Genomic DNA, 26,907 nt, shown 5'->3' with positions numbered 1-26,907 from the left:
TAAATCACATCATAAGCAATTTACTATATCTAGAAAGACATGTGGCTGTCATTTTTGATGGCCATACTGGAGTTAAGACACTCTTTTATTGATTATACCTATAAATGGTGTACATAGCTACCTAGCTACACTCTAAGTGTAAGTGTTCTACAACATGGCTACACCATACCACAAGACATGCCATCTCCAGGGATGGTTGTTGAATAATATATATTGTAATTAAACTAAACATGATTGCAAATTCAGTGTGTACAATTTACAATAGGTGCACTATGTTTATTTTATGATAGTTGCTAGCTAATATACAAGAGTTATTTAAGGTTAAAAAAGGATTGTACTTGTTTGGTTGAAAGAATTTGTAATATCAAGGGTTAAACATATGCTGTGCAGAGTTGTGGGTCATTTTCCCTTTAAGTGCATGTACTAGCATGAAGATCTAATCTTTCAACATCACTTAATTAGAGCTCCAGAAAAATAATGAACAAAAAGCCATTACTGTAGGGTCAGTTGAATTCCTTATCTTCTAGACAAGGGAGGGAGAAGAAGACAAGGATGTTCACCATGATGGAGAAGAAGACAAGGATGCTCACCATGATGAGCTTGTACAGGCTGCTGGAGGTGTCTTTGTCCCCCTGGTGGTTGAGTCCTTGGGTTTGTGGTCTGCTGCTAGTCGTCCTGTCTTGCAGGATATTGTTTTGAGGACAACCACCAGGAGTGGCATTTCTCATGGCCTAGCATACCGCCATCTGCTAGAGCAACTCTCTGTTTGTCTGTGGCACCACAATGCCTGGACATTTTTACATCTATTTAGCCTGTTGCCTGGCAGTCCTATGTGGGAGTTGAACTCTGTTTCATGCTCCCACTCCCTGCAGTTTGGTCAGTAGTCTGTAGGGCTTTCTTCTTAAGGCCCCTGTCCAGAGGTTTTGCTGTGTGTATGCTGGTGGTCCATGCAGTGTTTTTGTAGGTCTGTGTAGGCTCTGTAGGTTTAGCTGCTTTTTGTCTTTTATAAATTAAATTAGGTTTAACTTCTAGCTAGAGATCGGGGAGAATGGGAGTGCCATTAGGGCCGGAATAAAAAATAAATTAAAAAAAAAATTCCTTATCTTCCATGCATGCAGTAAATTGTTCAATGACCTGTATTGTGAACAATCATGAGCTGACCTGAGTCTGTGCTCCTGTAGTTATAGAATTTATTCAGACAGATTGCACTTACAGAAACACTCATAAATCATGAGGCATGTTAGGAAGAACTTTTTTACTAGATGAAGTCATCAACCCTTGAAATGATTTGCCCAAAGAAATAATTATGGCTGTGCAATGTCAACAGATAATTTTAAGAGACTAATTGACTAATGCACATTAATAATTAGTGCTGTACCTGTTGATCAGGTGTAACAGGCCTCTAGCATGTGCCTGTAATAACATAAATCAATTATTGTGTATGATCTTAATTGATTGGCAATGTATATGTTGAAGGTTATAATCTGAAAATATCCCTCCCATCTTGTTATGCCAATATAGAAACTACCATTTGCTTTTTTCATTGTAAAATAATTTTGCAAAACTTGTACAAAAATTTCTTACACGAAAATTTTGACACAAGATCGAACTACTCTAATAAAGCAGTCATTCATGTAAATCATATGAAAATATTTTTTACATGAAAATTTTTTGCATAAAAATAAAGCAAATTACAGTACCTTTTGTTTTATGTATGAGAAACACCACATGCAGGATTGTTGAGCTTAATTTACAATTTCACATTAAATCAATTAAACTGAACATGTACATTATATTATGTAGATATACCACTAATAGAACGCACTACAAAATTTTCAGTCATCAAAGTGGTGTACCCAGCTTATTACAGCATCTCTAGCCACATCTTTTCTTGTGGAGAGGCAGAACAAATCTTCATTGTTTTGGTGCAATTCAGCAGTATAGGAGGCCCCATTTTAAAGAGAGCTGCAAAATGATCTTCAGAACAACACCTACAGAAAAAACAAGGTTGGATGGTGATTCTAGGCATCCATTGTTGTAGAATGGATTGACTGGTGTTATAGATTTCTTTTCCTATTAAAGAACAGATTTCTTCTGGTGGTTGAAATTCAGGAAGATTCTCTGTGGCACGTCGTTCTACAGTCACCTGGATGCAGTCACTGTGTTCTCTGATGGTGACATCGTCTATTTCCAATTTTCCAAAACGAAATGTAAACTGGTTGCTGTAAGATGGAGTCTTTGGCTCATCCATAGCATCCAGGACAATTCCAAAAAGACAACCTTCTGTTAGTTTGGAAATCAGTTGAGTAAAAAAGCCAGGAGGTGTATACTGCATTAACCCATACTGAATTGCTTCATTTGGTGAAAACACAAAGAAGAGCGGAGACAATGATTTACCATCTGGAAATGTTATGAAATCTTTGAGTGGTGGTAGATTTGCCCTAGCATCAATCATTGAAGGAAAAATTGGCAGATTAAATGAATCTTCAAAGAAAAGACCAGGAATAATAGCTGTCTTCGTGTCCTTTTCAACAGTTCCAGCAAGGCCAAGGAAACTAAAAACACGTAAACTCCAACCTTTAATAAATTCACCTTCAAACAACAAAGACTGTAAACGATTAGTTACTATGCCTGTTCGCTGCAAATGTTTCCATTCATTCTCATAAAGGCTCTTACAAGAAACTGTAAAAATCTTTCCTAGTTCTTGAAAGAAGCAGTTGAGGTCAGCAAAGACATAATTTTTCAGGTCATTAATTTTGTAAAAGTATAGGAGCATCGATAAACGATGTAATACTTGCAAGCAAATTTCTAATTCTTCTTGCTTCACACCACATGTAGCAGCTACTTCCTTTACCTCATTTAAGTGTATAGCAAGGTGGGAAGTTTTGCTGGAATACTGAAGACAATAGAGTAAACATAGCCAAGATATTGGCATAGATAGGGTGGAATATTCCATGGCTATTTTAACTATAAAAGATCGTAAATCTGAAGCAGCAGTATCTTCATAAGGTGTACCTGCTGTTGTGTTGTCAACGTAAAATGGCTCCATATGCAACTTACAACTGCACAACCTATCAGTAACAGCAGTTCTAATTCGTTCAAATATATTACGGACTGCCATGCGTGCTTCCGTTCTGTCATTGTTGAACATTTTCTTCACAAACAGGTCAAAATGTGTACCAATAAACAAGGCAGTTGGTTGATCCTGACCATCACGGTCTTTAGAAAACTGACAATCAATGATGGAGATCCACTCCACGATATGCTCAAGGTATGTTTTACTGGAAGGCTTTGGTTGGAGTAGTGCACCATCTTTCCAAAACTTTATTACAGCATAATCATCCAACTTCCACATTAGGTTGTACACTATGCAGTAAATACATCGAGGACCAACCAATAGTGGAATGGCTTCAAGATACATAGGCTGACCACCACAGTCAAGTATTGGTAGAATTATTTCTGGACTGGCATTGAAATTTGTCACTGGACTGTGAAAACCCGATGAGGTGTGCAGCATGTTACTGACATCAGTAGGAATTACTGGTTGTTTGGTATCTGCTGGTGGTTTCCTCAACTTCTTTGGTGGTGGATTGGTTCCTAATATTTCAGAAGGATTTTTCCCACTAACAATCAATGGCTGTGTATTCTTAGCAAATTGAAATGCTGCAGCCAAAGTTTGCTCGTTTCTTTTTTTAGTTCTAATCTCCCATGGGCCTTTACCCTTATTGGCAGTGACAGAAAAGGATGATGCAACTGTTGTGCTGTTAGTGTCTTCAGGGAGCTTAGTACCAGTGAGTAAATGAGAGAGGCTGGATTTGCCAGCTTCACAAAAGCCAATCAGACAAACTGGGACAGAGATCATTGGCATTGTACCATCTTTGAGAATATCAGTGTACCCTTGATCGGTTGGTTCAGGTTGCAGTTCTGTAAAATAACAAAATTTTTATACCAACTTATTAGCTAATTGTATCATAACCAATTAAGGAACAGTAAAAGCAGGGATGGATTTTGGAAAGTGCTAAAGCAGAGAATTTCAAGGGCACAGCCTTCCAGACACTGCATAGTAGTTACTTTTGAAAAACACACACAGACAGTGTCATTAAATTACATACATGGTGTTACAACATAGCTGCATGGGAAAATCCCTATACTTGGCATTGGTGAGGAGCCTAAAGTTAAATGAGTGATATGAGCAAATGTAACACTGGCCTTACGTGGATGTTATTTATTACCCATCTCATGTTATTTGCTCTGTAGGTTCACTATGATGGTAGCAAAATCACAAAGCAGGTGCTGGAGCACATGCATGACCAAACATGGGATGATTTAGCTTTTATATTGAGCCACTATAATTGCTGTATTTTCGCATCATGTAGAAAGAGAAATACTTGCAATGGTACCTGCTCTACATGCAGGCAGCTGCAGCTAAGCTAAGCCAACTGTATTATTGTGTATATCCATATATTTACCACACAGGTGCAAACTATGTGATGCTGTCATACAGGCCTTAGCTACATGTAATATCATTTCAGTTTCTACATAACATTTCTTACTGAAAACTGAAAGATGAATTTGTACAAAATGTAACATGAAGCACCAGTACTTGCCCTACTGCAAGAGACTCACCCTACTGTGTATGTTACCTACTGAACCCTGAATTTAAACTCGTAACAAAACTACTAAACAACATTGGAACATCAACACCATTTACATGTCCTTATTAATTTAAGGTGATGCATTGGGTACCTGCCCTATGTGCAGGATTATCCCTGAACTAACTAAAATTTCTACAATAATGTAAATTTCTGTAACGGGAACAAAACATCAGACATCAACATGCACTGTGTGTAGCATGCAGGGTGTTGTCACCCTACATGCTACCATAGATAATAGAGTACATAAAAGGGAATAACGTGATGTCACAAAATACGTACATTTCTATTGGACTTCCGTGCATTACGTCACGAACATACTCGCTGTGTTTGTATCAAAGAGAAACAAATTGTTGTAACAACAAAATTTTGTAACTAACGACTGTGAAACTTCGCTACAATGAACTTAAGTAAGTAATCGAGGGAACTAGGATGGTACCAACCCTCAAGGAAGAAAATCAAAGGAGATTGAAAGTGAAAAAAAAAAAACGGCCTAAAAATTACTTCAAACCACATAAAAGTGTGATAAACCTATTCTTACTATTTAACAGAGAGAACCAGAGGGAATATCAGAGCAAAACAGGAACTGTTGCTCGAAGAAATGCCTAAGTATCTTCCATTTTTCCAAAAGTTTAAACTACCTAGCAGTACAATGCAAGGGTAAAAGACTGTTGGTAACATGCCTAGCTTACCACAAGATTCGAAAGTGGGACCGGCTATACAAGAAGCGGTATGGACAAGGCATGAAGGTACTATGAGCGAAAGTATGACGGTGTGTAACAGTCACAGCTAATGCGATACGCTTTGTTACAAAATCTATGGTCTGAATTCTCTTGCCAAAATCTCTTACAAAGACCTAAATACTTGCTGTAGTCTGTTGGATTACTATTTACACTGCTTAGAACACTAATTCCCATGCTTGAGCACAAAACTCTCTTGTCCTTTTAAGTCACGCGTAACGGAAATCAAACCAGAAATCGCTTGCATTTCCTATCCCTTTTATGTACTCTATTATCTATGATGCTATATACATAAAGATATTCAAGTTATAATGTAGCTAAGCTACAGTAAAGAAATTGCAGTATTTTTTGTGTGCATATACCTAAGTGTCTAGTACCTGACCTATCATGCAGGTACATGTAGCACCATTTCAGAGTCCACTTCATGACATTGAACTTACTGAAATAAAACGTACATAATGTAGCACTGGTAACTGCCCTGTCATGCAGGATTTGCTCTATTTATGCACTAAGTCTTAACCCCAAAGTTAAACTTGCAGTGACAAAAGTAAGTTAATCTCTACACATCAATGGAAGCCTAAGTACTTGAACATCATCTTTTAAGTAGAGTGAAAGGATGTGAGCAGCATTATTGTAAAACAGTTAAAGTGCAAGGTCACACTACTAATAGGTGCAAGCCATCTGCATGGTAATACACATGCTTTTGTGTGTGATATTTGCATTCCTATACACAACATAACTAAAAGTTGTTGTAGTTCTAGTACCAAGAACTAGAGTAACACCTTTTCTAGAAGTACAGATAGTATACAGTACCAATTTGTTACATGGAACCGTGACAGAGACATTATTAGCTGGAAATACTTAACAATTATGGAAATTCTAAACCATTATATCATACCCTTGTAGAAAGAGTCCTTCAATGGTTGAGGTATGATGTCCTCTACTTCAGTGATAAGTGCTCTCAGCAATGTAATTCTTGTTGGTTCTTCTTCAATGCGCAACCACTCTTCAAAAAGCTTATGGAACTTTTGTCTTTCACTCTCCTTTTTTGGTGCTGTAATGCCAACCATTTCCACTGAAACTATCCTCAGAATTGGAATATTAAGTACATCCATGAGTTTGATCCTCAGTGCTCTCCCATTTCTAGTATTATAGTTAGATGGCAATGATGCTAGAGCAACTGACAAGGTATGAATCTCAGTATCAGTTGGGGTTCCTAAGAGTAAAACAAAAGATTTATAAACAACGCATTTAAACTAGACAAACATAATACATAAAAATGTTTTTCTGAACTCAGGCACACACATCTCAGGTTGATAGCTGTGGGTACATGTCTGTGTGTGTCTGATTTTCTTTTATAAATATAGGCACAAGTACAGTATGTGTTTCAGTTTTTATTCTTATTCTTATAACACATCTGCTCACATAGTTTGTTTTCATTGTTGGGCAAACATAGTACCTTTAAAATCATCACTAGTCCAAGTCCTGGACTCTCCCACAAAACTTAATTCCACAGGACAGTCACTTTCCACTGCAGAAAGCTTTTGTGTTTCTTCTAGTATAAGCTGTTGATCAAGGGCTAATGAAAGTTCACTGGCAACACTTCCTTTCTCCATCTCATGAAAGTAATCTGTGTGCATATGTTACACAGGCAGTTATCAAGAGGTCAAACTATTTACTTAGAGGACATAATAATCAGTGAATAGTCAGACTTGCTTCTAAACAAAAATATTAATATAAATGACTCAGACAATAGCTACAGCTAGTTTGTTAGGCTACAACATATGATGGACAGCATATACAGGCCAGTGTTGCTTGATAATACAACAGATTAGTCCTTGCAGTAGCTTAGTTGTCAATTTTGATTTGCATGGCCTGAATCAGTTAGACAGATTCTAAAGAATTAAAAGACATTCTCACTTAATGCACACATAGTTCAGAGAATTTTCAACCAAAAATGCTTCAGTCACAATTATTTTTGTGTTAACTTTTCTTTGCAATAGGGACAAAATGTAAATTCTACTGCAAAACGCTAAAAGGCTGTCTGTATGTCTGCCTGTCTGTCTATGATCCAGCTAACTCCCAAACCATAGTGCCAATTGACTCCAGATTTGTAATTGCCATTCAGCTGGCACCAACAAATTTATTAAAAGAAATTTCTAGCATGTACCTTTCTTGTACAGAGCCATTACTGTAAGTTTGTTAACTGCTTTTTTGAGCATGGTTACTTGTACTTGGTAGGACAGTTGTATGCTGTTGAACTACACTGGAAGGTGGACAATTAGGGTGTCACTACAGAATAAAACACTTCAATACTTTCTAACACATCTTACTACAACAGTTCATTAGCAATACACTTCACACTCTACAAGCCTACTCCCTAGTCTAATGAGTGTATTTTATGGTGGCTAGATTTCATATTCATCAACTTAGGAAAAAACCTTACAATTCAGTAAGATTTGTGATAAAGTGAAACATAGGAGATTAAATATACTACAACGGAAATAGTAGACACCTGTGACATGCCAAATAACTCTACACAATGCATGGTGGAAGAAAGTGACCTTAGAACAAAAAAGGGTGAGGATTCACAGGCGAGACACTATGAAGAGTGAGTGACAGTGATGGAGTGATGCCTGTTTTACACTACACCAAGCTGAACAATGTACAGCGATGAAAAGGGCCACAACAAAGCATGTAGAAGACAATTTTGATAAGTACTGTCCTGCTAGAGGTGAATAGGACCAGAGCATAGCTAGCCAAAGGCAAAGAAGACTGGAACATAGCTTCACACAATTTGTAGCTCTAACCTAGTGGTGAAGGGATCTATAACTATACTGGAACGACTATATAGGGAACCAAAGATGCCAGAATGAAAGTTTAAGCAAGCTGACTTATGGTTCAGTTCGCACACCACAGCAGCAAATGAATGACACATGAAGGCAATAGGTATGCACATGCACTCATGCAATCTAGCTTTATGGCCCTAACAGCATGGCAACTTTGTTTACAGTTCATTTCTCACTGCCATATCAAACTACAGTGGAGACTACTATTCATGCTAACATACAGAAAAATACAACTCTGCATTTCAAAAGAAACAATGCTGTTTAATTCTATTCAGTATACACTGTCCAGACATCAATTGTTTAGCAGCATTAAAATGTATTATGAATTAAAATGCAGCATCATTTCAAACTTCAGTCTTGTGTTTACACACTTATAATGACAAACTTTTATTAAAAATTTGGTCTAAATATTTACAAGTAATCATGATTTATTGTGTCATGGACACAATTAATCACACAGGTCTCATTTTGAAGGTTAATCATAGATAATAGGTTACTTTCCATGCATACCATTTCTTAGTGCTTCAACAGCCTCCTTCATGGCAGTTTCCTGACTCAATGATAGAAGTATATCACATAGCTTCCAGTAGTCTTCATCACGTGCACAAAGGAAAATCAGATTGTCCAAAATTGCTTCATTCTTACTACCTTCAGTAGGATGCAGGACAATAGACTTTAGTGCTCTATCATGCAACAGTCTGCTTTGCAGAAGTTTGGCTATGGATTTCTTGTGATCCCTTGGCATAGACTGACACAAGCTGCAATAGTGTCTTCTGATGATTTCTATACAATGTAAGTGAGAATGTGTGCATCTTAATCTTATGTTACAACAATATACTGACTATATAAAATTATATACAAAATTTTGTGGCCAAGTTAGTGATCATTTTTATGCAAAACTCACACAAAATACTCTATGGCTATGATCTGTAAATTAAACAGAAATTTAGCAGTGATATAATATACTTGTAGTGGCATACTACAGCTATGTAACACTTTCACACCTTAGATCAAAGGAGCTGTCGGGGCTACAATTCATATGTAGCCCAACTAACCGGGCTATATCTGGGCAACAGTCATATAAATGGTAAGGGCGAAATCGATTGTGGGGATCGATTAATACTCACGTGATTAGTATGCATGGCTTGGATTTCGCTATAAAAACTACTCAGACGGAGAGCATTTTGCTATCCTCCTTATCCTACGAGTTGAAAAACGTTGGGCTAAGGATGAGAACTAGAGCTATAACTTATTCATCAATCATTTCCACTCATTTCCAAATATTGACCACATCTCCAATATGAAGTTACCACTCTACATGAAGAAACCACTCTACAAGCAAGCTTGCCTATCGAACCCTTTATAAACTCTGTAATTATCCATAAACGATTCAACAGCACTGATTAAAACATTAAACTCACATAACCGAAATTCCCTGTGATAACTCTAGGATTTGCACATTCATCATAACCAAGAACATACTAGCTGCTGATCCACAATCAAATTTTTTATATAATATATCCTGTGGCTGCACTCGTAATGGCTTGGGTGATCGATTGCCTTGTACAGGCTACCAACCTGATACAGATAAGAAGTGTTACATATTAGCTGTAACACTGGGAATTCAGGTTTTTGCCTGACATGTATGCCCTCAGCCATCAGGCCTGTGGCCCTCGAGCTGTCAAGCATATATATCAGGCAAAATGTCCATGTTACAACTATTAAATATAATACCTCTGTGGTGATCACAGATGAGGCCTTCAAATTTCCACATCCTCAGCTCTGTAAGACAAAGTATATACATATTACACAAAACATAGATACCACATCATACAAGCTTTTGAGGCACAAGCTAGAAAAATCTCTAATGTAACTGTTCAATAAATTCACACTCTGTATCCCACATCCTACCCTTTTCCTTTGCAGACGGCAACATTTATAGCAATACTGAATAAACACATGAACTTGTCTTCAGGACCCTACCAAAAGGGCAAAACTTCTTCAAGAGGTTGGGTTTTAACAGTCCACAATTCTTACTCCCACCCCACCCCACCCTGGTGGAATGGCTGCAGCTAGTAGACTGATACCACCACCATGAATGCAAATTACGTCATTCATTCTACCTCCATTCGAACCACTATAGTACCACCAGCATAGTGACAATTAAGATATTATAGACTTTACTCATACCTAACAGGTTGAATTTTGAAGTCACGAACAAAGATGTCATAGCAAGACAAAGGCACATAGTTCAATTCCTAAATCACACATGGAAGCTACCAACAGCTATGTCAGCTTTTTTGAGTGCTATTCTAACTACTATCTTTCAGGCGTGAAGAACAACCTCTTAACACCAAATTGTCCAGTGTGGGTGCTTCCAAACAGAATAGTTTTGCTAAGGAGCAATCACTGAAGAAGGTCAAGAATTTGAGCTGGAAAACTCCCATTTAAGTTGAAGAAACAGCTACTGCTGGTGGCTGGACCACTGGACAGACATCTTAAAAACCCAGACACAGAGCTAAAGGTAGAGTAAATGCTGCTATTTGCTGCAGAGGACTCTGGTACTTCTGTGAGTGCCTCTAGGCAGGCACAAGATTGCTCCAAAATCAGTGAAAGCCAATGGCAGTGAGGAGTTTCAGATTTGAAAAAACCAGTTTATTCAGCTTCTTGGAGAAACTCAAGCCAGAGAGAGCCTTGACAAGGTTACAAAGTCAGGTTGTATAGTGAGACCCTAGAACTGGTGGTAACCTCTGTAGATTTTTTACCAAAGGCACTTCCACCTACTAGGCATGGCAGCAGAAAAACCAGCGCCTCCTTCAGTTATCCTAGAAGCAGTCATCACCATCAGAATCTCAACATACCTCATAAACAATTCCAGGCCATTTGAGGTATGGGTAGTAAGCTATCGTCTGAAATCTAGGAAGCATGGATTCTTAGGTGTTGGAGGTGGTAAGGAGATTGGGGATCCTGTAGAAGAGAACAGTCTTCATTGGAGGACCAGTTTGTGAGCTAAATCTTCTTGGCATTCAAGAAGAACAGTTCATACCAACTGGTATTCAAACTGTGGCATCTTAACTGCTTCATGAAGCCCTGGCCAGCATTAAACAAATTGCTCCAGTGAACCTGAAGGATGCCTATCTGTCAGTGACAGTAACTAAATATCACAGAAATACCTTAGCTTCACCAGGAAAGGCAAGTTCACCTTCATGCCCTTTGGATTGTCCAGTACTTCAAGAGTATTTACAAAGCTGCTCCAACCAGTGACAGCTCATCTATAGAGGCATGGTCTCCATTCAGCAATACACCTTCATGACCAGCTACAAATGACCCATGGAATAACGAGCACTTGATATAGGCAGAACAAAATTTTCTTGTTGGATAACTTGGATTTTAGGACAACTATCTCAAACTTAGGAGGTGATATGGTTATAGGGATTCCCGAGTAATGTCATTCCGGCAATGCTTGCCCATGTAATGCACTGTTGTAGAGACAAGCTACAACAAGGCTCTCACACACTGAAAGAAGCAGGTAGTCATGCCAGCTTTTCTTAATTATACAATATTGCACTTAATGACAGAGGTCTGAACATTTAATTTACATTAAAGCCTCCAGATTATCACAATATGTCTTATAGCAAAGCTCTTGAAGTTAAGAGGGTTAGTAAATAAAGTACTACCTACATTAGACGAAGAGTATACTTTCTACATGTATGCATGTGTTGTGTGTAATTTTTGTGGGGAAGCACCCTGTACAGGCTTATGCCTTTTGTGTGATCCCTGTCATTGACAAAAATTGATAACAAAAAGAAAGAAAGAAAGCATGTGGTAATTAATAAATAGAGTATGTTTCATATCAGTTTTCATTTGAACACTAATCTTCTCATAGTGAATGCTTTCATAACCTGATTGTGTGTCAGCTTGAGTCGGATATTTTAGATGCATACTTCTCTGTCAAAGAAAACTTTGTTCAAAAAAATGAAGACCATATAATTATCATGAGCTACATATGTTAGATGTTAAACAGTTATGGTAAGTTTTGCATTTAGATGGACCTTTCATGCAGTTTGAAAAGTGATTGTATAGGTGTACGTACAACTGGTGAATGTTTTAAGTATACACAAATTATAAAACACTATACCACACATAGCATGCATAGACAAAGTACATAGCTACATACCATATTTTAATTCCTCAATAACAATCCTATGGGTGTCATCTTCAATCAACTTTTCAAGCAGTTCGCATAGTACCACACACTCTTGTACAGAAGCTGAGGCTATGATCAACACATCCACTATTGCCTCATTTCTATTCTCAGCATTAAATATAGATTCATATATACCAGCACCGAATAAGTTCATCTGCAAAAGTTTGTTTACTGATGTCGTGTAATTGATTGGAATACATTGGCATAATTTGTGATAATATCTTCCAATGATATCTGGAAAAAAATTCCTTCAATTAATGCAGTAAACAAAATATAGTAGAGATCATGGAGGTTTGGGCTTTCTTGTTCAAAAATATCCAGCCTCACTTTTACTTCATAACAGCTTGGTAGCATTCATCAGGCATAACCAAGCCCATAAATTTCTTCAGAGTGACCCAAACTCTTCCAAAGTTTTGTTACTTAACTGACTGCCTAACTAACTAACTGATCCCTTCAGCCAAGCATGACTCGACTATTGATAAGGCTATGGGCTATTTCTTTATTGCTCAACATTACTTCGACCTGAGATGTACCTTTTCACCAACTGCAGCAGCCACAATGTGCACAACATGGATTTACCTTTGTCCTCCTTAGCATCCCTTTTCTCTCTCTGCTGCCTTGTAAGTTTGATTTGCAGTAACGTGTCATGGCTTCAGTGCTTCAACTTCCGTAGTGTAACTGGATTGATTGTAGAGTTTGTACTGTTCTTCATTTTTCACTCTGCATAACTGATGGACTTGAAAATGAAGAGCGATGGCCACTTCCAGGGGCACATTTAATCGTGCAATAAATTATTATGATTGTGTCTGCATGGTGCTATTCTTTCTTGATGTGGTATGTGATGGTTCACCAGTAATGAATTATGTTATTACAAAAAAAAGTAAACAAAAAAATTTAAGGAAAAATTAGAAATTTGAGTCGGGACCATAAAAATAAAAAACAATGAAACAAGGGAGGTCATCTGTACACCTACAGCTATACTATAGTGGATATTTAATCTCTAATTTAGTCATGGCTATACTATTAACAAAGCTGTATATGACTGAAGTAGGAATAAAATGTCTACTGGTATAGTTGCAGGTGCACATGATCATGGCCTCCCTTTTTTCATTGCTTTTATTTCTATGATGCCTACACAAATGCAAAATTTCTAATTTTTCCTTACATTTGTATTATATTTAGTATAATAGTCTTTTAAGTGTAGGTTAGAGACCCAGCATGAGGATCTTAATGGATTTAAATACCAAGGCAAAGCCAAGGTTTTAAAACACAAAGATCCGAGGATGTAGTCCACTTAGAAAATGAAAGCGTTATATATGGGCACATAGGTGGAGTTATTGTGGGATTGAATTAGACATCGTTTTAAAATTGTCACACAATCTTAACATGAGTGCAAAAGACAGAACATATTTTTGTAGAAAAATCGAAGCTATTACCTCATTGCTGCTTCCTGAGGACAGATGCTAGTAAAGATAATTATCTCGACAAGGAAACTGACCAATTGCTGCCGTTCCATGTGCCATGGCGTCACAACAGTGTGAAGAACAGGTGAATTAACATAACAGTTGAATTGATATAGTGTATCAATACATGTGCGGGCTAAAGAAGCTGGCACACCACACCAGTGTGTTACTAATAGCAATGACAAACTGCAATTGTTACATATGCATAAGTAGCTCTGTATTCCTTATACAAATGGAGAGATTTTTAGAATGAGTTGCCCATCAAGTAGTACCAACATTGCCAACCATTCCTAAGAATGCATGACCAATATTTTGGCCTTTTTTCTTCTTCATTTTCTTTTTTCTTGAACTCGTAAAAATTATCCAATTATGTTGAAATATGGCATACTCACAGGGGGTCCAAAGGCTTATGCCAATTAATGACCGTGGAGTTATGATCTATATTGTTTTTGCTGATTTTTGTTAGCCTACAGAATAAAAAGAAAACCATTGTAGAATTGTGTTTTAGTGGTAAATCAAGATGGAGAAAACTGTACATGTGTAACAAAATCATGATAGAGATTTATTATCGTTTATAAATAAGTTCCATCAGGTATGTTGTAACATCTGCTTAACTGGCTAAAAATTAATCATCTCTTGTTTAGTTTTTTTACAGAAGTCCAAGTAAACACAGTGGAGTTATAATGCAAAAACCAAGTGAATGATTTAGATACTCCAATAGAAGAACATTCATCAAAGTAATAGCAAAATACCAAACAGTCAAGCTGCCAATATAGGATGCAACATATAGCATTGACATTTCATTATTTACAAGTTGTTGATGTACTTAAAACTAGGCAATTTATTAATTGCTAATGAATTAATTACTCGATTGATTATGCAAACATTAATCCACATAAGTTACTGTGAAGTTTACAATAAATGATTATAAGACACAATTACACACAAATAAGAAGTATCACTTTATGTTTTCTATTTTGCATTTCTTATGTCAGTACCAGTGGCTACATTTTAGTATGAAGTGTTTTGGTACAGGTCACACTGCAACCCCCCATCATATAGACCTTATTTGCTGAATTAATTTGATAGCACTTATAACCTGTTGCGAAGGAGTTGTCCGCCAATATTCGCCATTTGCAGTACCAAAACCATAGTAACCTCACAGTTCTCCGCCAAATTCGCCATTTGCAGTAGTACCATAACTATGGTAACATGATAGCAACCATTGTGCTCGCCCAGTTTTAGAACTCAAAATGGCATCCGAAAGGCCATCACCATGGCAAATAGGAACCTTTGTATGGCTTTGCATGACATCAGAGGGTGCTTACAGTTCTAAATGAATAAGGTCTATAAATATGAAATAGTGCTGAAACAGATACCAGTATTATCCAGATATCCAGATAATAATTTACAATCTGGATAGTAATTTGATGCCATTAGGATAGCTTCTAATAATTTGAAGCAACTTTATGTTAACTTTTCCTTGATACATAGCTACCACAGTTAACATTATTACAAACTTATTCATTTAAATGTTATGTTTGTTTCTAAACAAACATGTTCACAGCAAAATATACAATTGCTTTTATAGCAGGTGATGATGTCACTATCCATAGGATATCCTGAAACATTTTGTTCAGGATATCCGGATAGTAAAAACTACTATCCGTTTCAGCCCTACTTCATGGGCATTAACTACAGTCTGATCTTCTAACCTTATCCAGGTGTGTATATGGACAAACACACAGACACACTAATTCCCCAAGCTACTTCACAAAACATGAGCACACGCCTGATTATCATCAGTAGCCAATTTTTCGCTGCCACCTTTACTTTCAGCAGCAGATTGGCTGTTCTGACATATATTTTATATTCTCTACATCTCAATATGTCACATACACACAAAGAAAATAAATACCTCTGTGTTTTCTGTTTGCAACAAAATTAAGAGCTGGAGTTACAAGTTCTGTGTAACACAAAATGCATACATGGTATGGTGACATACACAAACAATATATTTATAAGTATGAGTATAGGGGTGAAATGGTCACAGGAATTAGTATCTACTGGTGTGAACCATCAAGTATTTACTAATATAGCTCCTTTATAGCATACCTATCAGTGGCTAAGTGACATGTTTTAAGTAGCACTGTACAATTTTTCCAAGTAATGTTGCACAAGTCAATACTAAACAGTTTTAACAAGCAAAGCACGTTATATCAAATACCACAATCAAGCTCCAAGGCATCCATTATTTTGCTTCTTTGATGATAGTTAGATATGGTAAGCTAACAATACAAGGCTCACTTGACAAGTACTTGGGCACTAAAAATTCTCAATGAGCATCATTTCAGCCCTACTTAAAAGTAAGTTGTTTCATATCTTTCAAGGTGCGTAACAAGTTTAAAATTTTGCTTTGGTTGCTATACTTAACAAAGAACTTTTAGACTGCCACTTATAACTTGTAATAATATACATAACAACAAAATCATCCTCTTTGTCAAAGGCTAATAAGACTATCACAGTATCATGGTCCTTCTTGTTGTAAATCACATTGTTGACTATGCATGCATAGAAAATATCATATGTGTGTATTAACTAACTGGTTGCTTCCACCAGGCTATCATCTGCTATCAGTTGCAAATCTGTGAACATTCAAGATTAGCAATTATCTGTGCTGTAATTACGTATTACCTTTTCTTATATCCTCAACTAAACTAAACAGAGTAGGTGAACCAGTTATTAAGTTCAGCTTGTCACACAAATCAAACAAGTTAAATTTACTCTGCATCTTTTCTACCAGACAATCTAGGATCATCTTATTGCTGGTAACACAGTCAGGACAATCTAAAATAGTGCCAATCTGATCAATACTTATATGATTCTGTAACTGGTCTAGTGAATCTCCAGGCATTGCATCTACAATGTCCGTGTATCTTGAGGACAGCGGTACAAATTCTAAAGCATGTATTACTGATAAAGGTTTACCAGTTTACCATAAGTGGTATTACCTTCATTGCTTCTAATGTTTTCTGGAATATCACTCAACTCAAGAGAAGTAGGATGAGTATTTCCATTGTCAGCTAAAAGAGGAAGCAACTGACATTTACGGTAATTATGCACACATCTATGCTGTAGTAAGTGTACACATGTTACTAGTGCATGCATGCATGAATGTGTGAGGGGTAGATGTTTCTTAACACCATGGTGGTCATCACCTCTTTGCAATGACCCCAGGGCAATGGCTTAATCTGACCAATGTCACAAAGTTGGATCATAACAGTGTGCCAAGCCCAGGATGCTGCCTGATTGCACTTGACACAGGTTCCTCTGCAGAGGTTTTGCAAGCCTCCAAGGATATAACATCTAAATTTGCATTTGAACAGACAGATGATACAGTGTCATGCAAACTTTGACTTCTCCAGAATTTATTAATATCAATGGCCAACTTTCTGAGGTGATACACTGTAATGATGTGTTGCATGTGTTAGGAATGATTTGCTTTGTTCTACTCCCCATGAACATCTTTTTCAACTTAAGGATTTTTTATTGTCCTTGTGGTCTCTGTTTCCCCAGAGACAGGGTGATTTAACTAGACATCGCCGATTTTGTGGATCTACCAACTTGTCACTAGTTCAGGAGGAATCCTAGAACTCTGCTATCACAGTACACTGTACAGTGGGCAGTTACCAAGTACCAAGTAAGTAAATACCAAGTGTGTACATGCAGTGTGTGCGAGTGTGCACGCGTGGGTATGTGTGCGTGTGTGTCCCGGTTATGCCAAATTGGTGTTGCTGTTGTTTCCTTTAGCAAGAAAATTTACCCAGTCTACCCAGCTGTATATTGGAGACCTAGTGGTCATCTGGGGATAGCAGCCCACCCAGCTGTAACATCAATGGGTACCTGGCGAAGCAAAAGCCCAACTTTCCTTGGTTGTTGTGGAACTTTGGGTTCCGCGGTGAGACCTGGACAGTGATTACTAGCCCTTCCCCAGAAGGATTTGCCTGCACAAAGCTCAAGCACCTGAGTGGTGCATAGGCATCCCAGTGCTGGTTCACTGGTCAGCAATAGCTGTGTTTCATATGGCTACTTTGTGTGTGTGTGTGTGCGTGTGTGTGTGTGTGTGTGTGTGTGTGTGTGTGTGTGTGTGTGTGTGTGTGTGTGTGTGTGTGTGTGTGTGCGTGTGTGTGCGTGTATGCGTGCATATGTGCGTGTGTGCATGCATGTGTGTGTATGCAAATGTAGTGTGTGACTTTCCCATGTATATGTGTGGCTTTGTATAAACGTATAGAGCACCATTAGTTAGTCCGTCCAATTTAGGAGGATTATATATTTGAACAAAGACTCACATACCATAAGATGGAACACATAAGGTCTGTATGACAAGAATCACTAACCATAACCTATGTATTATCAAGAGCATAAAATTACAATTACGTGGTATTATTACATGTTTATCTGTTTACTGTGTGCAATGTCAGAAATGATCTTGTATCTTATGCTGAACATGCTTTGAATCAATATCAAAGTTCTCAACTAAAGTAGTGGGCTTGCTTGAAAGATTACTGTTAGACACAACTGGGTACAACGTGATATGTGGACATATTGAATATTGCACATTGTCAGTGTTTAAATGGGATGTTTCCTAAAAAGTGGTTCTTTGTGCAACATAATGTTTACATATTTAATTTCTGAAAACCATATGTATAATATGCAGGAAAGCTATATCGTGACAGTGCACTTTGCTGCCACTCAGCCATGTACGTACTTTTGTTGAGAGCTTGGGATACCAGATGATGTTTCCTTGAGCAGAAACTTTACTTGCACTGCTCCAGCCTACCCAGCTGTATTAACGGGAATCTGGTGGTAACTGGGGAAATAAATACCCAATTGTCCTTAGTGCATGTTGACTATAGTGGGACTTTGGTGGGTTTCATCCATGACACTTCAGAACTACTGAGATCAGATTCTTTGACTAGTCCTGTTCCAAGAAGATTTGTCTGCATTAGCCTCCTAGAACCTTAGTAGTGCACAGGAAAAGTCAGGTATCGAGGTTGGCAATGCTATTTTATAGCTGAAGGTGTATTACTTTAGTTGTTATGCTGTGTACGATTCTGTCTGCACATTTATAGATAAGCACCACACATACACACACAAAGCAAAATAAAAGAAGAAAAACAAAGCCTTTGTTGCTGTGCTAGACGGTTGCACCTACCCAGTGAATAAGCACTGGTACACCTGTGCACTACTCAGGTGCTAAGAGTCAGTGCAGGTAAATCCTCCTGGGACAGGACTAGTAATTTACATGAGACTGTACCATGTCTCACAGGTGAAGGTGTGGACACCTGAAGTCCTACCTAGACCTTCAATTGCTGTGTGAGACATGGACAGTTGGTATTTACTTCCCTGGTTACCACCAGGTACCCATTGATGTTATAACTGGGTAGGCTGCTTCCCCAGTTGATACCAACACCAGGTCCCCATTTAAATAGCTGGGTAGACTAAAGCAATGTGAGTAAGGTTTCTTGCTCAAGGAAAGAACAATAGCAATTGGCATATTACCAAGATGGTGCCCGCTATGGTGCCTTTCACACACGCACACACACACAGTGTTTATCATAGAAAGTATTTAAAACCACTAACTACAAGTAAAAGGGAAAATTTTAAGATGATTAGGGATCATAGACATAAAAAGTAGTGAAACAGAGGAGGTAGCCTATACCTGCAGATATACTAGTGGACATTTAATCCTTAATTCAGTCTTTATTATTCCTTCTACTTGTTTGTTTACTTTTTTGTAGCATAATTATGACTGGTGAACCAACACATACCGTATAAAAAGAAAGAACGAATGGCACCATACTTTATGTATTCATCTGAACATGCGCACTAACTATTACTGAAAAAAGCAGCTATGTTCAGCCCATTACATAGCATTACAAAGAACATTACGAGAAGCTCCTCTGCAATTAATCCAGTCACTAGAAAAATATGGACCACTTCCATTACAACATAGGAAAGCCATCATGCACCAGCTACCACTTGCACTGTCACCAAGAAGAAATGGGACACAAAGAAGGACAAAAGTTAGTACATGATGCGTACATTGTATGTACTGCAGTATGCCAAAAGGCACCTGTCAGGTTAAAGGTCTAACAGTGAAAAATCAAGCCCATAGCCATAGCCATTATTGAGTTACGCTTGTCTGAAGGCATCAGGCGGGCAGTTAGAAAATTCTGTTAAATATATATTTTAGAATTCTGTAGCAACTTATTTGAAGCATTTTTGGTTGCTCTGATGACACTGTTGGGCTTGGTTCTACCTAACCAATACTGCAAAGGCACCATGAAGCTGGACAGGTTTCCAGTCAATGTTTTTTTAGCGAGAAAGTGCAAACCTCCTAATACACAGTACTACCACACTGTATGATACCTTAGTGTGCAAAGCACACTGGCATGTTTTGTATGACAATACTAGGGGGCCTGAGATTGAATCTGATTTTTAGTGGTATATGTGTGAATACTCCTATAATATTGACTATCATTAAGATACCGTACAAGTAGATACACTAGTAAATGTAAGCACTAAATAGATGACTCATGCACTTAAGTATGTATAGATACATCTGTATTGCATAGCAGAACCAACTTATATGGCTCCGATGAATGTTCTATTACGGTAGTTAGGTGACTGCTCTATTAGAGTATCTTGCTCTCTTGCACTTTCCAATACTGATTTATGTAGTATTCCATTCTTGCATAACCTTTAGCAAAAGTCCTGCAACATCAAGGCAAAGTAAGTTGGCTAATGAGAAAAAAGAGGTATTATATTTGCTGTACATCATCTGGGCATTGGAAAAGTGAGGGGGGACTGCTCCTGTACTCTTCAAAGTGAGGAGGGAGGTTGCCCGGCCCCTCTGCTTCCCCTATTTTTCTGTCCCTGACACATTCGCTACAATACCACACTACTTAAAACAGTAGTTATACTAAACAATACATACACGCACTTATGAACTACCTCCATTCTGTTTCATATCTGGATTTTCATTGGAAGGGGCAGCAATAGGATCATGCTCAGTTGAGCTAGCTGCAATACACATAAAACAAACAAAGCATATTGCACGTAGATTATAGGACAACATGAAGTGCTTATCAAATAGTACATGATGTGTATAGCTTGCTATTTGTTAACTGTAAGCAAATAATTTGTCGTTTTAATTTTCATCAGCAAAGCCAATGGTTTGAAGACAATTTTTTTCATAGTGTACTATGTGTTGTCACATATACCCATGGTGAAAAGTCCAAGATACATACTTATGCCGTACAGAGTGATTGACATGTGTTGCAAGGTTGTATGACATAGATTGAACAAAAAATATGAAGAAGACTTGCCAGTGCTACATTCTGTCACTTCTGTGATATCACTAGTGGTCTTATTGTTGGTTGAAGTATCTAGTAATGGTTATCTGTCTACCATTTAGAATGTGTCAATTTTAAGCATACGTTTTATTAAAGTAAGCGTGTGTTCTATTAAAGTAGTTTATTACAGAGGTCTCTGCACTAAATGGGCTTCAATAATCTCAACAATCAACACTTTTATCATCACCTGAAATCATCAAAGTTTGGATAACCATAGATATACTAACGCTTACCAGGATTGGAAATGGTTACAGGTATCCGTGTTTTTCCTGACATATATTTCACCTCATTGTACTACGTATGGCATTAGTAGGTACAGTCCAGAATCATTGTTATAAGCAGAAAATACAGTGCCGTGTTGTTATATCAATGATTGGAATGCATAGAGGAAGGAATTACGAGTCACCATAACAAATTTCAAATGGTTTGTTGCTTTGTCTGGGCGACGCACGTACCAAAAGGAAACCGAAACGCAAAGTGAGTTTTATCTTAAAACATACTAAAAAGTGACAGTTTGCCAATTAAAACTGGACTAACACATAAAACACTTCTTCTACAGCTTGTAATAGCCCAAAAATAGCCTAACTTAAGCTTCACTAGATATCTAGGGGTGTTCCAATGCAGCTGTACACTTAGTTACGTGTGACATGGCCTGATACATCTCCAGTTTCAACTCTGAGCGATGATATTAAAATACTGGCTATTTCTATCTCTAGTAATGTAATACTTTCGAGAAAGTTCCACTGTAACGTACTGTACAAAGTAGTCTGCCACACTCGGAAGTAGAGAAGGCGAAACACAGATAACTTCTTCAAAGGGACCACTGTATAGTTTCTATCATGTGTGCAACTTCCGTTTCCAATCCCAGTAATTGTTATTATATCTATGGGATGACCTGCCCTACTCATACCTTGTGAGGAATAATCAATATTAGCTGAAGAACTTAGAGTACCAGTAGTCTCAGCTGGATTATCTACAGTAACAAAGCAAATACCTTCCATAGATACTCATAGTCATTACAATGTAACCACATTATGGCCTACTCACTGTGATCAGGTGAATGATTGCATGGTTGGTCATCTTCACCATCTGTTTGAGGTGGTGTAGTATAATTGTCTGAAACAAAAAGATGCAGCACATGCTGTAAAATGGTCATACACAAAGCTTTCCCATGTGTAACAGTACATCTACAACTACAACTCACCACCGTCATTGACAGAAACTTCAAAGTCAGAAATCACTTGGCTTACTTCTGGATATGCAGTCACTCCTGTAAGTAAGTTACAAGCAGTGACTTAACAAGTGGTCCTTAGCAAGTGACTATACAAACATATCCTCCCAACAAAATAAACTAAAGGGCAAAACATTCACAGAATTTGGCAACTCCTGCAGTTAGACCACTTGTATGTAGAAAGAAAGAGGTCTACACAGTAACAGTTTAATTGGGAGTGGTAGTTGGTAATCCATTTGAGTTGCTGTACTCATACTGAAATGTTCATTGTATGTCAGGTACATAGCAGTACACTCACCTACCGGTATACCCCATAGTCTTTCTTTCTGCATCTACTACGTCATGTTTAGTCACTTGCAATACTACCATAGGAGATAAATTTCATCTTTCAGTGCATCCTACATTGTTTCATCTTTAGATAATGTCTTCTAGTAGGAAGTGGTTTATACTACAAAATAATGAAACCAATTAGCTTCCTCATTAAGGACGGTGGAGCAGGCCAAAGAGTGGGTGGGTGGAGCTTGAAGCGCACAAGAGATTTGGGAGCATGCTCCCAGGAAACTTTTCAGATTCTTGGTGTTGCTATATGACATACCTAAGTCAGCACCATCTGAATGAGTAAACTTCGTTTCTGCTTCTCTTGCTATTGTGTTTATGGATGGTAACTATTAATAATATAAAACAAATTGTTTTCACCAGTACAGTATGTGCAGTACCTGAACTGGAGATGATGTTATGTCTGGACTTGGTACTGTTTCAGGTGGATCAGCCATTTATGAAATGATCCACTGCACAAAAATACAGTTGACACATGTATGGGTTAGTAGATTTGCAAATTTTAGTCTTAAATTTAACTGTATGTGTTTTTAAAATATGTGGTGAAAAATATTAAACTTTTGGCCACATAAAAGTGAAATCTCATGTTGGTCATAGTTGAATATTTTTCTTGTTTTACAACAAAAACCATATAATTAGTTTTTATGAAAATATAAAATCCTCATGTTTACATCTCCTCAACCACATTTAGACAAGTGAACCCTTTAATTTACTATAAACAATCTTCTTGATGACATTTATAATAATTATTATGCTGTTACATAAATACATATAGTTTGATAACTGGTGTTCTTTCTTCCCTGCTTTTGATCCCCACCCAGCCAATTGAAGTTGCCCAAGGATATGTGAGGTTTAGCATACAAAATTATCGGTTAGACTCCACATGGTAAGGAAGAAGGGAAGAGACAATTAATGGTAAGTAAGTCAATATAGGCACAAACCAAACCATACTCTGTACAACTAAAAACCCAGAAAGTTTGTGGCAAACAGTAAAAGTTGATTGTGTCAGTGTGTGAAGTGGTATTGTATTTAGACACTGGGAAAGTGAGGACAAAGATTGAAAACAGCCATAGAGTATACAGTTCACATACTGAATGATAGTCTGGTACATTAGAAAAGAAGGTTCTGGTGAAATACAGTAACAGATCCTGTACCAGTTCTGGAGGAATGTAATTACACCACCAAAATGTGAATGAAGATCACATATAAAGTGGCAGGAGGCTGCTATTTTGATTGACAGCTACATGCAAACAAAGCACATTAACACATTAGCACACAAGCAAATATAATATTCCATATAACCAGGAACAAATTTTGGCAGTAAACTAAATTTGGAAAATTGGCAATTCATCACCAAACCACCAAGATTTGTCAATATTACTTTCATACCTTCATTACCTTGTGTCCCAGCTTTTGATAGCAGTTGTACATTTTGAGGTAGGCTTCGACAAAAAGCAAGTGTGGCTTTGTGGATACTACTTAAACACACCTTACTGGTAAATTAGCATGGTTCCACCCATGACAGAAGCTGCCTGCTGTAAGACTAGACCATAGATTGTATAGGGCGTGAAGACTATCTATGACTAGACTAGAACTTGTACTCAATTAGTGGGCATGGCTCCTCATAAACTTGCAGACATGGAATCATGCACGGCCATTGATAAATGGGTGAGGCTCTACAGACAGAAACACATGATCCTGATAAGTTACCCACAAAAGAAACTAGTTCCGGATATTCTTTAAGCGGGATGACCTGACCCAATTTCAATCATGAAAGTGACCCAGCTAGACTGATGCTGATGCATGCAGTGACTGAATCCGTAAGATAAACATTTCAGCACAAAAAGATTATGCAGCACACACACTTGTCCTTCTATCAACTCACACCACATGCAACCTTGCATGCAATAGTGCACCACCAATTCAGTGAGAGCATTTTGCCAAATAAAATATACGCCAACTATAATTTCATAGCAAATCACCAAATGTTAGTTTGGTTGTTATACAGTACACCATGTACTTACAGTCAACAAATGGCACATGTACAAAGCTGGCATATAGTCTGTTGTCAAGTCATGACACTAATAGGCTAGGCACAGAATACCAGATCCTTCCTTTTCATGTGGAGGGGCCCAGTGTAACTGAATACAGTACTACAGCAAGCTAGGGGTAGTAACTACCAATAGTCCTGTAGAACCATCTAACTGGGATCAAAATTGAATCAAACGATGAGAAGTCCTCAAAAGAGGCAACCAAGGGCCTTAGTAAACTAACTTGGTAGCATAACAAGAATTTTTGACACTTAAGCTAAACTGTCAAGCACAATCAAGGCCCTTCTCTGGTGAAATCAAGCAATCAAACTATGTTTTAAAATCTTAATCCCCAGTCGAAAATGGTTCTACCATAGATAATATAGTACAAGTAGGGATTTGCAACAGTGACGTCATTTCCGTAGGAACTAATAGTTTTGCGTGCGAACAGTCCTCATTACGGGTTTGATGAGTCTTGGTTACGGCCTCAGACTCAGCCTCACTTCACAAAATATAACCTTCATACAAATCTTCTGTCATTGGGGACTTAGTTGTTACTTAAAAAATTCTCGTACCTTGTTACATTCCATAGTAATAGCGCCACAAAAAAATATTGGTGCAACCATAGCAAAAAAGTTCCAAGACAGAATGGCTGCAAACCGCCGTGATTTGATAACACTCACTTAATCTAATAGTGAATAGGAAACTGTCAAGGTAAATTCAAGAAGAAACAAAGTATAGTTAGTGAGATATCACCACTCAAAGTCCCTACCTGTAACGAGGATTGTCCGTAGTGACGTCACCATTGCCAATCCCTACTTGTACTATTATCTATGGTTCTACAGGTCTATTGGCAGACACCTCAACTCTCAATAATTAGTTTCTCATCCCCACCCCAGTGTTACTATTTTCCTTGCCACATCAATGAATTTATTGGTGGCTTTAAGCAACTTATAAACTTAGTAACTAGTTTGAGCAGACTAAAAAGGTTGCATTCTGGGTCATGTGAGCTATGTAACTCAGCTATCTAGTGTATAAATTAGATCTACTTGTCCACCTCATTAATATTGTCTGCATTGCTGCAAACTAATCATTTTAAATAGCCTTCACACACATAGGATTGTTGTCTCATACATGGTTTTCAATCTCAAGCATTGCAATTTCTGGAAAATTAAGCTCTTGTGTGATTCAAGTTCATGTAAGCCCTGTCAGGAAGGCACTAAATAGTGCTCTAATAACTAAAAACCTGCACTTTACAAGTGGAGGTGAACGAGAAATAATCTCTGCATATATATAAAACATGTGACTATCTTTATTGGACACTTGTGTTTTGAATTACCGGAACTTTGTTAAGAATTTCTAGGAATGACAGATCACATGCACTGACACAACTAGCAGTTCGCACAGGAGGGCGTATTAACGCCCCTGCAGTCATATGGCCAGGCTGTTCACATTGCAATAGGATGTACATACATATCAGTAACGCACCACGAAATGCAGAACTTATCACGTGTGTCAGGTTGCTAGTTCTCGTCCTTGTTCACTGTCCTCTCGATACTGCGAGGTAGATCCTCTTGCTGGGCATCACGTGCACATGGTACGTCAGATATGTGGCGCAGGCGCTTAGCCTTAATCCATGGATGAATTACTAAAGTTGCCTATAGCAAGGTGAATTTTAGGGGATTAATTATTATAACGTCTCCAAGTATAGCATATAGAGCTATAGGCCATGACATGACATTTGAAAAGGCTTACTGATGGTTTTCCAGCTAGCTACTGTCCAGCAGTTGCCCCTTCTGGACAATCACATAGAAAATCTATGGGAAAACCATGAATTCAAAAAATGTCATATCTCAATGTAACATATTTGTAGGTGTACATGTCAAAATTAAGCTCTCCGAGATAAGCCTGATGGATATGACATTTAAAAGTTAAATTTGCAGCCCAGAAGGGGCAATTAATTGTTGTTGCCCCCTCACAC

At 37.8% G+C, this 26,907-nt stretch overlaps 2 protein-coding genes across 2 annotated transcripts in view; one reads left to right on the top strand and one right to left on the bottom strand.

The window, feature by feature from the left end:
- LOC136261429 (mitochondrial outer membrane protein SLC25A46-like) overlaps positions 1-26,907 on the top strand; it is a 41,598-nt gene that overhangs the window by 6,122 nt on the left and 8,569 nt on the right. The gene's annotated exons all lie outside the window — the stretch shown is intronic.
- Positions 1,746-26,539, bottom strand: LOC136261424 (uncharacterized). The gene is made up of 17 exons (XM_066055431.1): positions 26,415-26,539; positions 23,277-23,348; positions 23,156-23,225; positions 22,534-22,599; positions 22,377-22,445; positions 22,240-22,302; positions 20,929-20,997; positions 16,923-16,994; positions 16,606-16,869; positions 16,515-16,556; positions 15,830-15,877; positions 12,419-12,682; positions 9,976-10,023; positions 8,752-9,024; positions 6,852-7,022; positions 6,291-6,608; positions 1,746-3,924 (listed from the first exon to the last, which is right to left on the bottom strand). Exons 2-17 carry the CDS (start codon positions 23,331-23,333, stop codon positions 1,865-1,867), a joined length of 3,954 nt encoding a protein of 1,317 aa, XP_065911503.1. The 5' UTR covers positions 23,334-23,348; positions 26,415-26,539; the 3' UTR covers positions 1,746-1,864.

This window comes from Dysidea avara, chromosome 7 (assembly GCF_963678975.1).
Source record: "Dysidea avara chromosome 7, odDysAvar1.4, whole genome shotgun sequence".
Classification (NCBI taxonomy): domain Eukaryota; kingdom Metazoa; phylum Porifera; class Demospongiae; order Dictyoceratida; family Dysideidae; genus Dysidea; species Dysidea avara.
Note: the sequence above shows the minus strand (reverse complement) of the source record. Positions and strands in the feature narration are given on the sequence as shown.

Coding starts and splice junctions, on each gene's coding strand:
- LOC136261424 (XM_066055431.1), bottom strand. CDS start 23,333: ATGGCTGATCCACCTGAAACAGTACCAAGTCCAGACATAACATCATCT. Junction 20,998..22,239: donor TATTGATTATTCCTCACAAG/GTATGAGTAGGG, acceptor TGTGTATTGCAG/CTAGCTCAACTGAGCATGAT. Junction 9,025..9,975: donor CATCTGTGATCACCACAGAG/GTATTATATTTA, acceptor TACATTGTATAG/AAATCATCAGAAGACACTAT.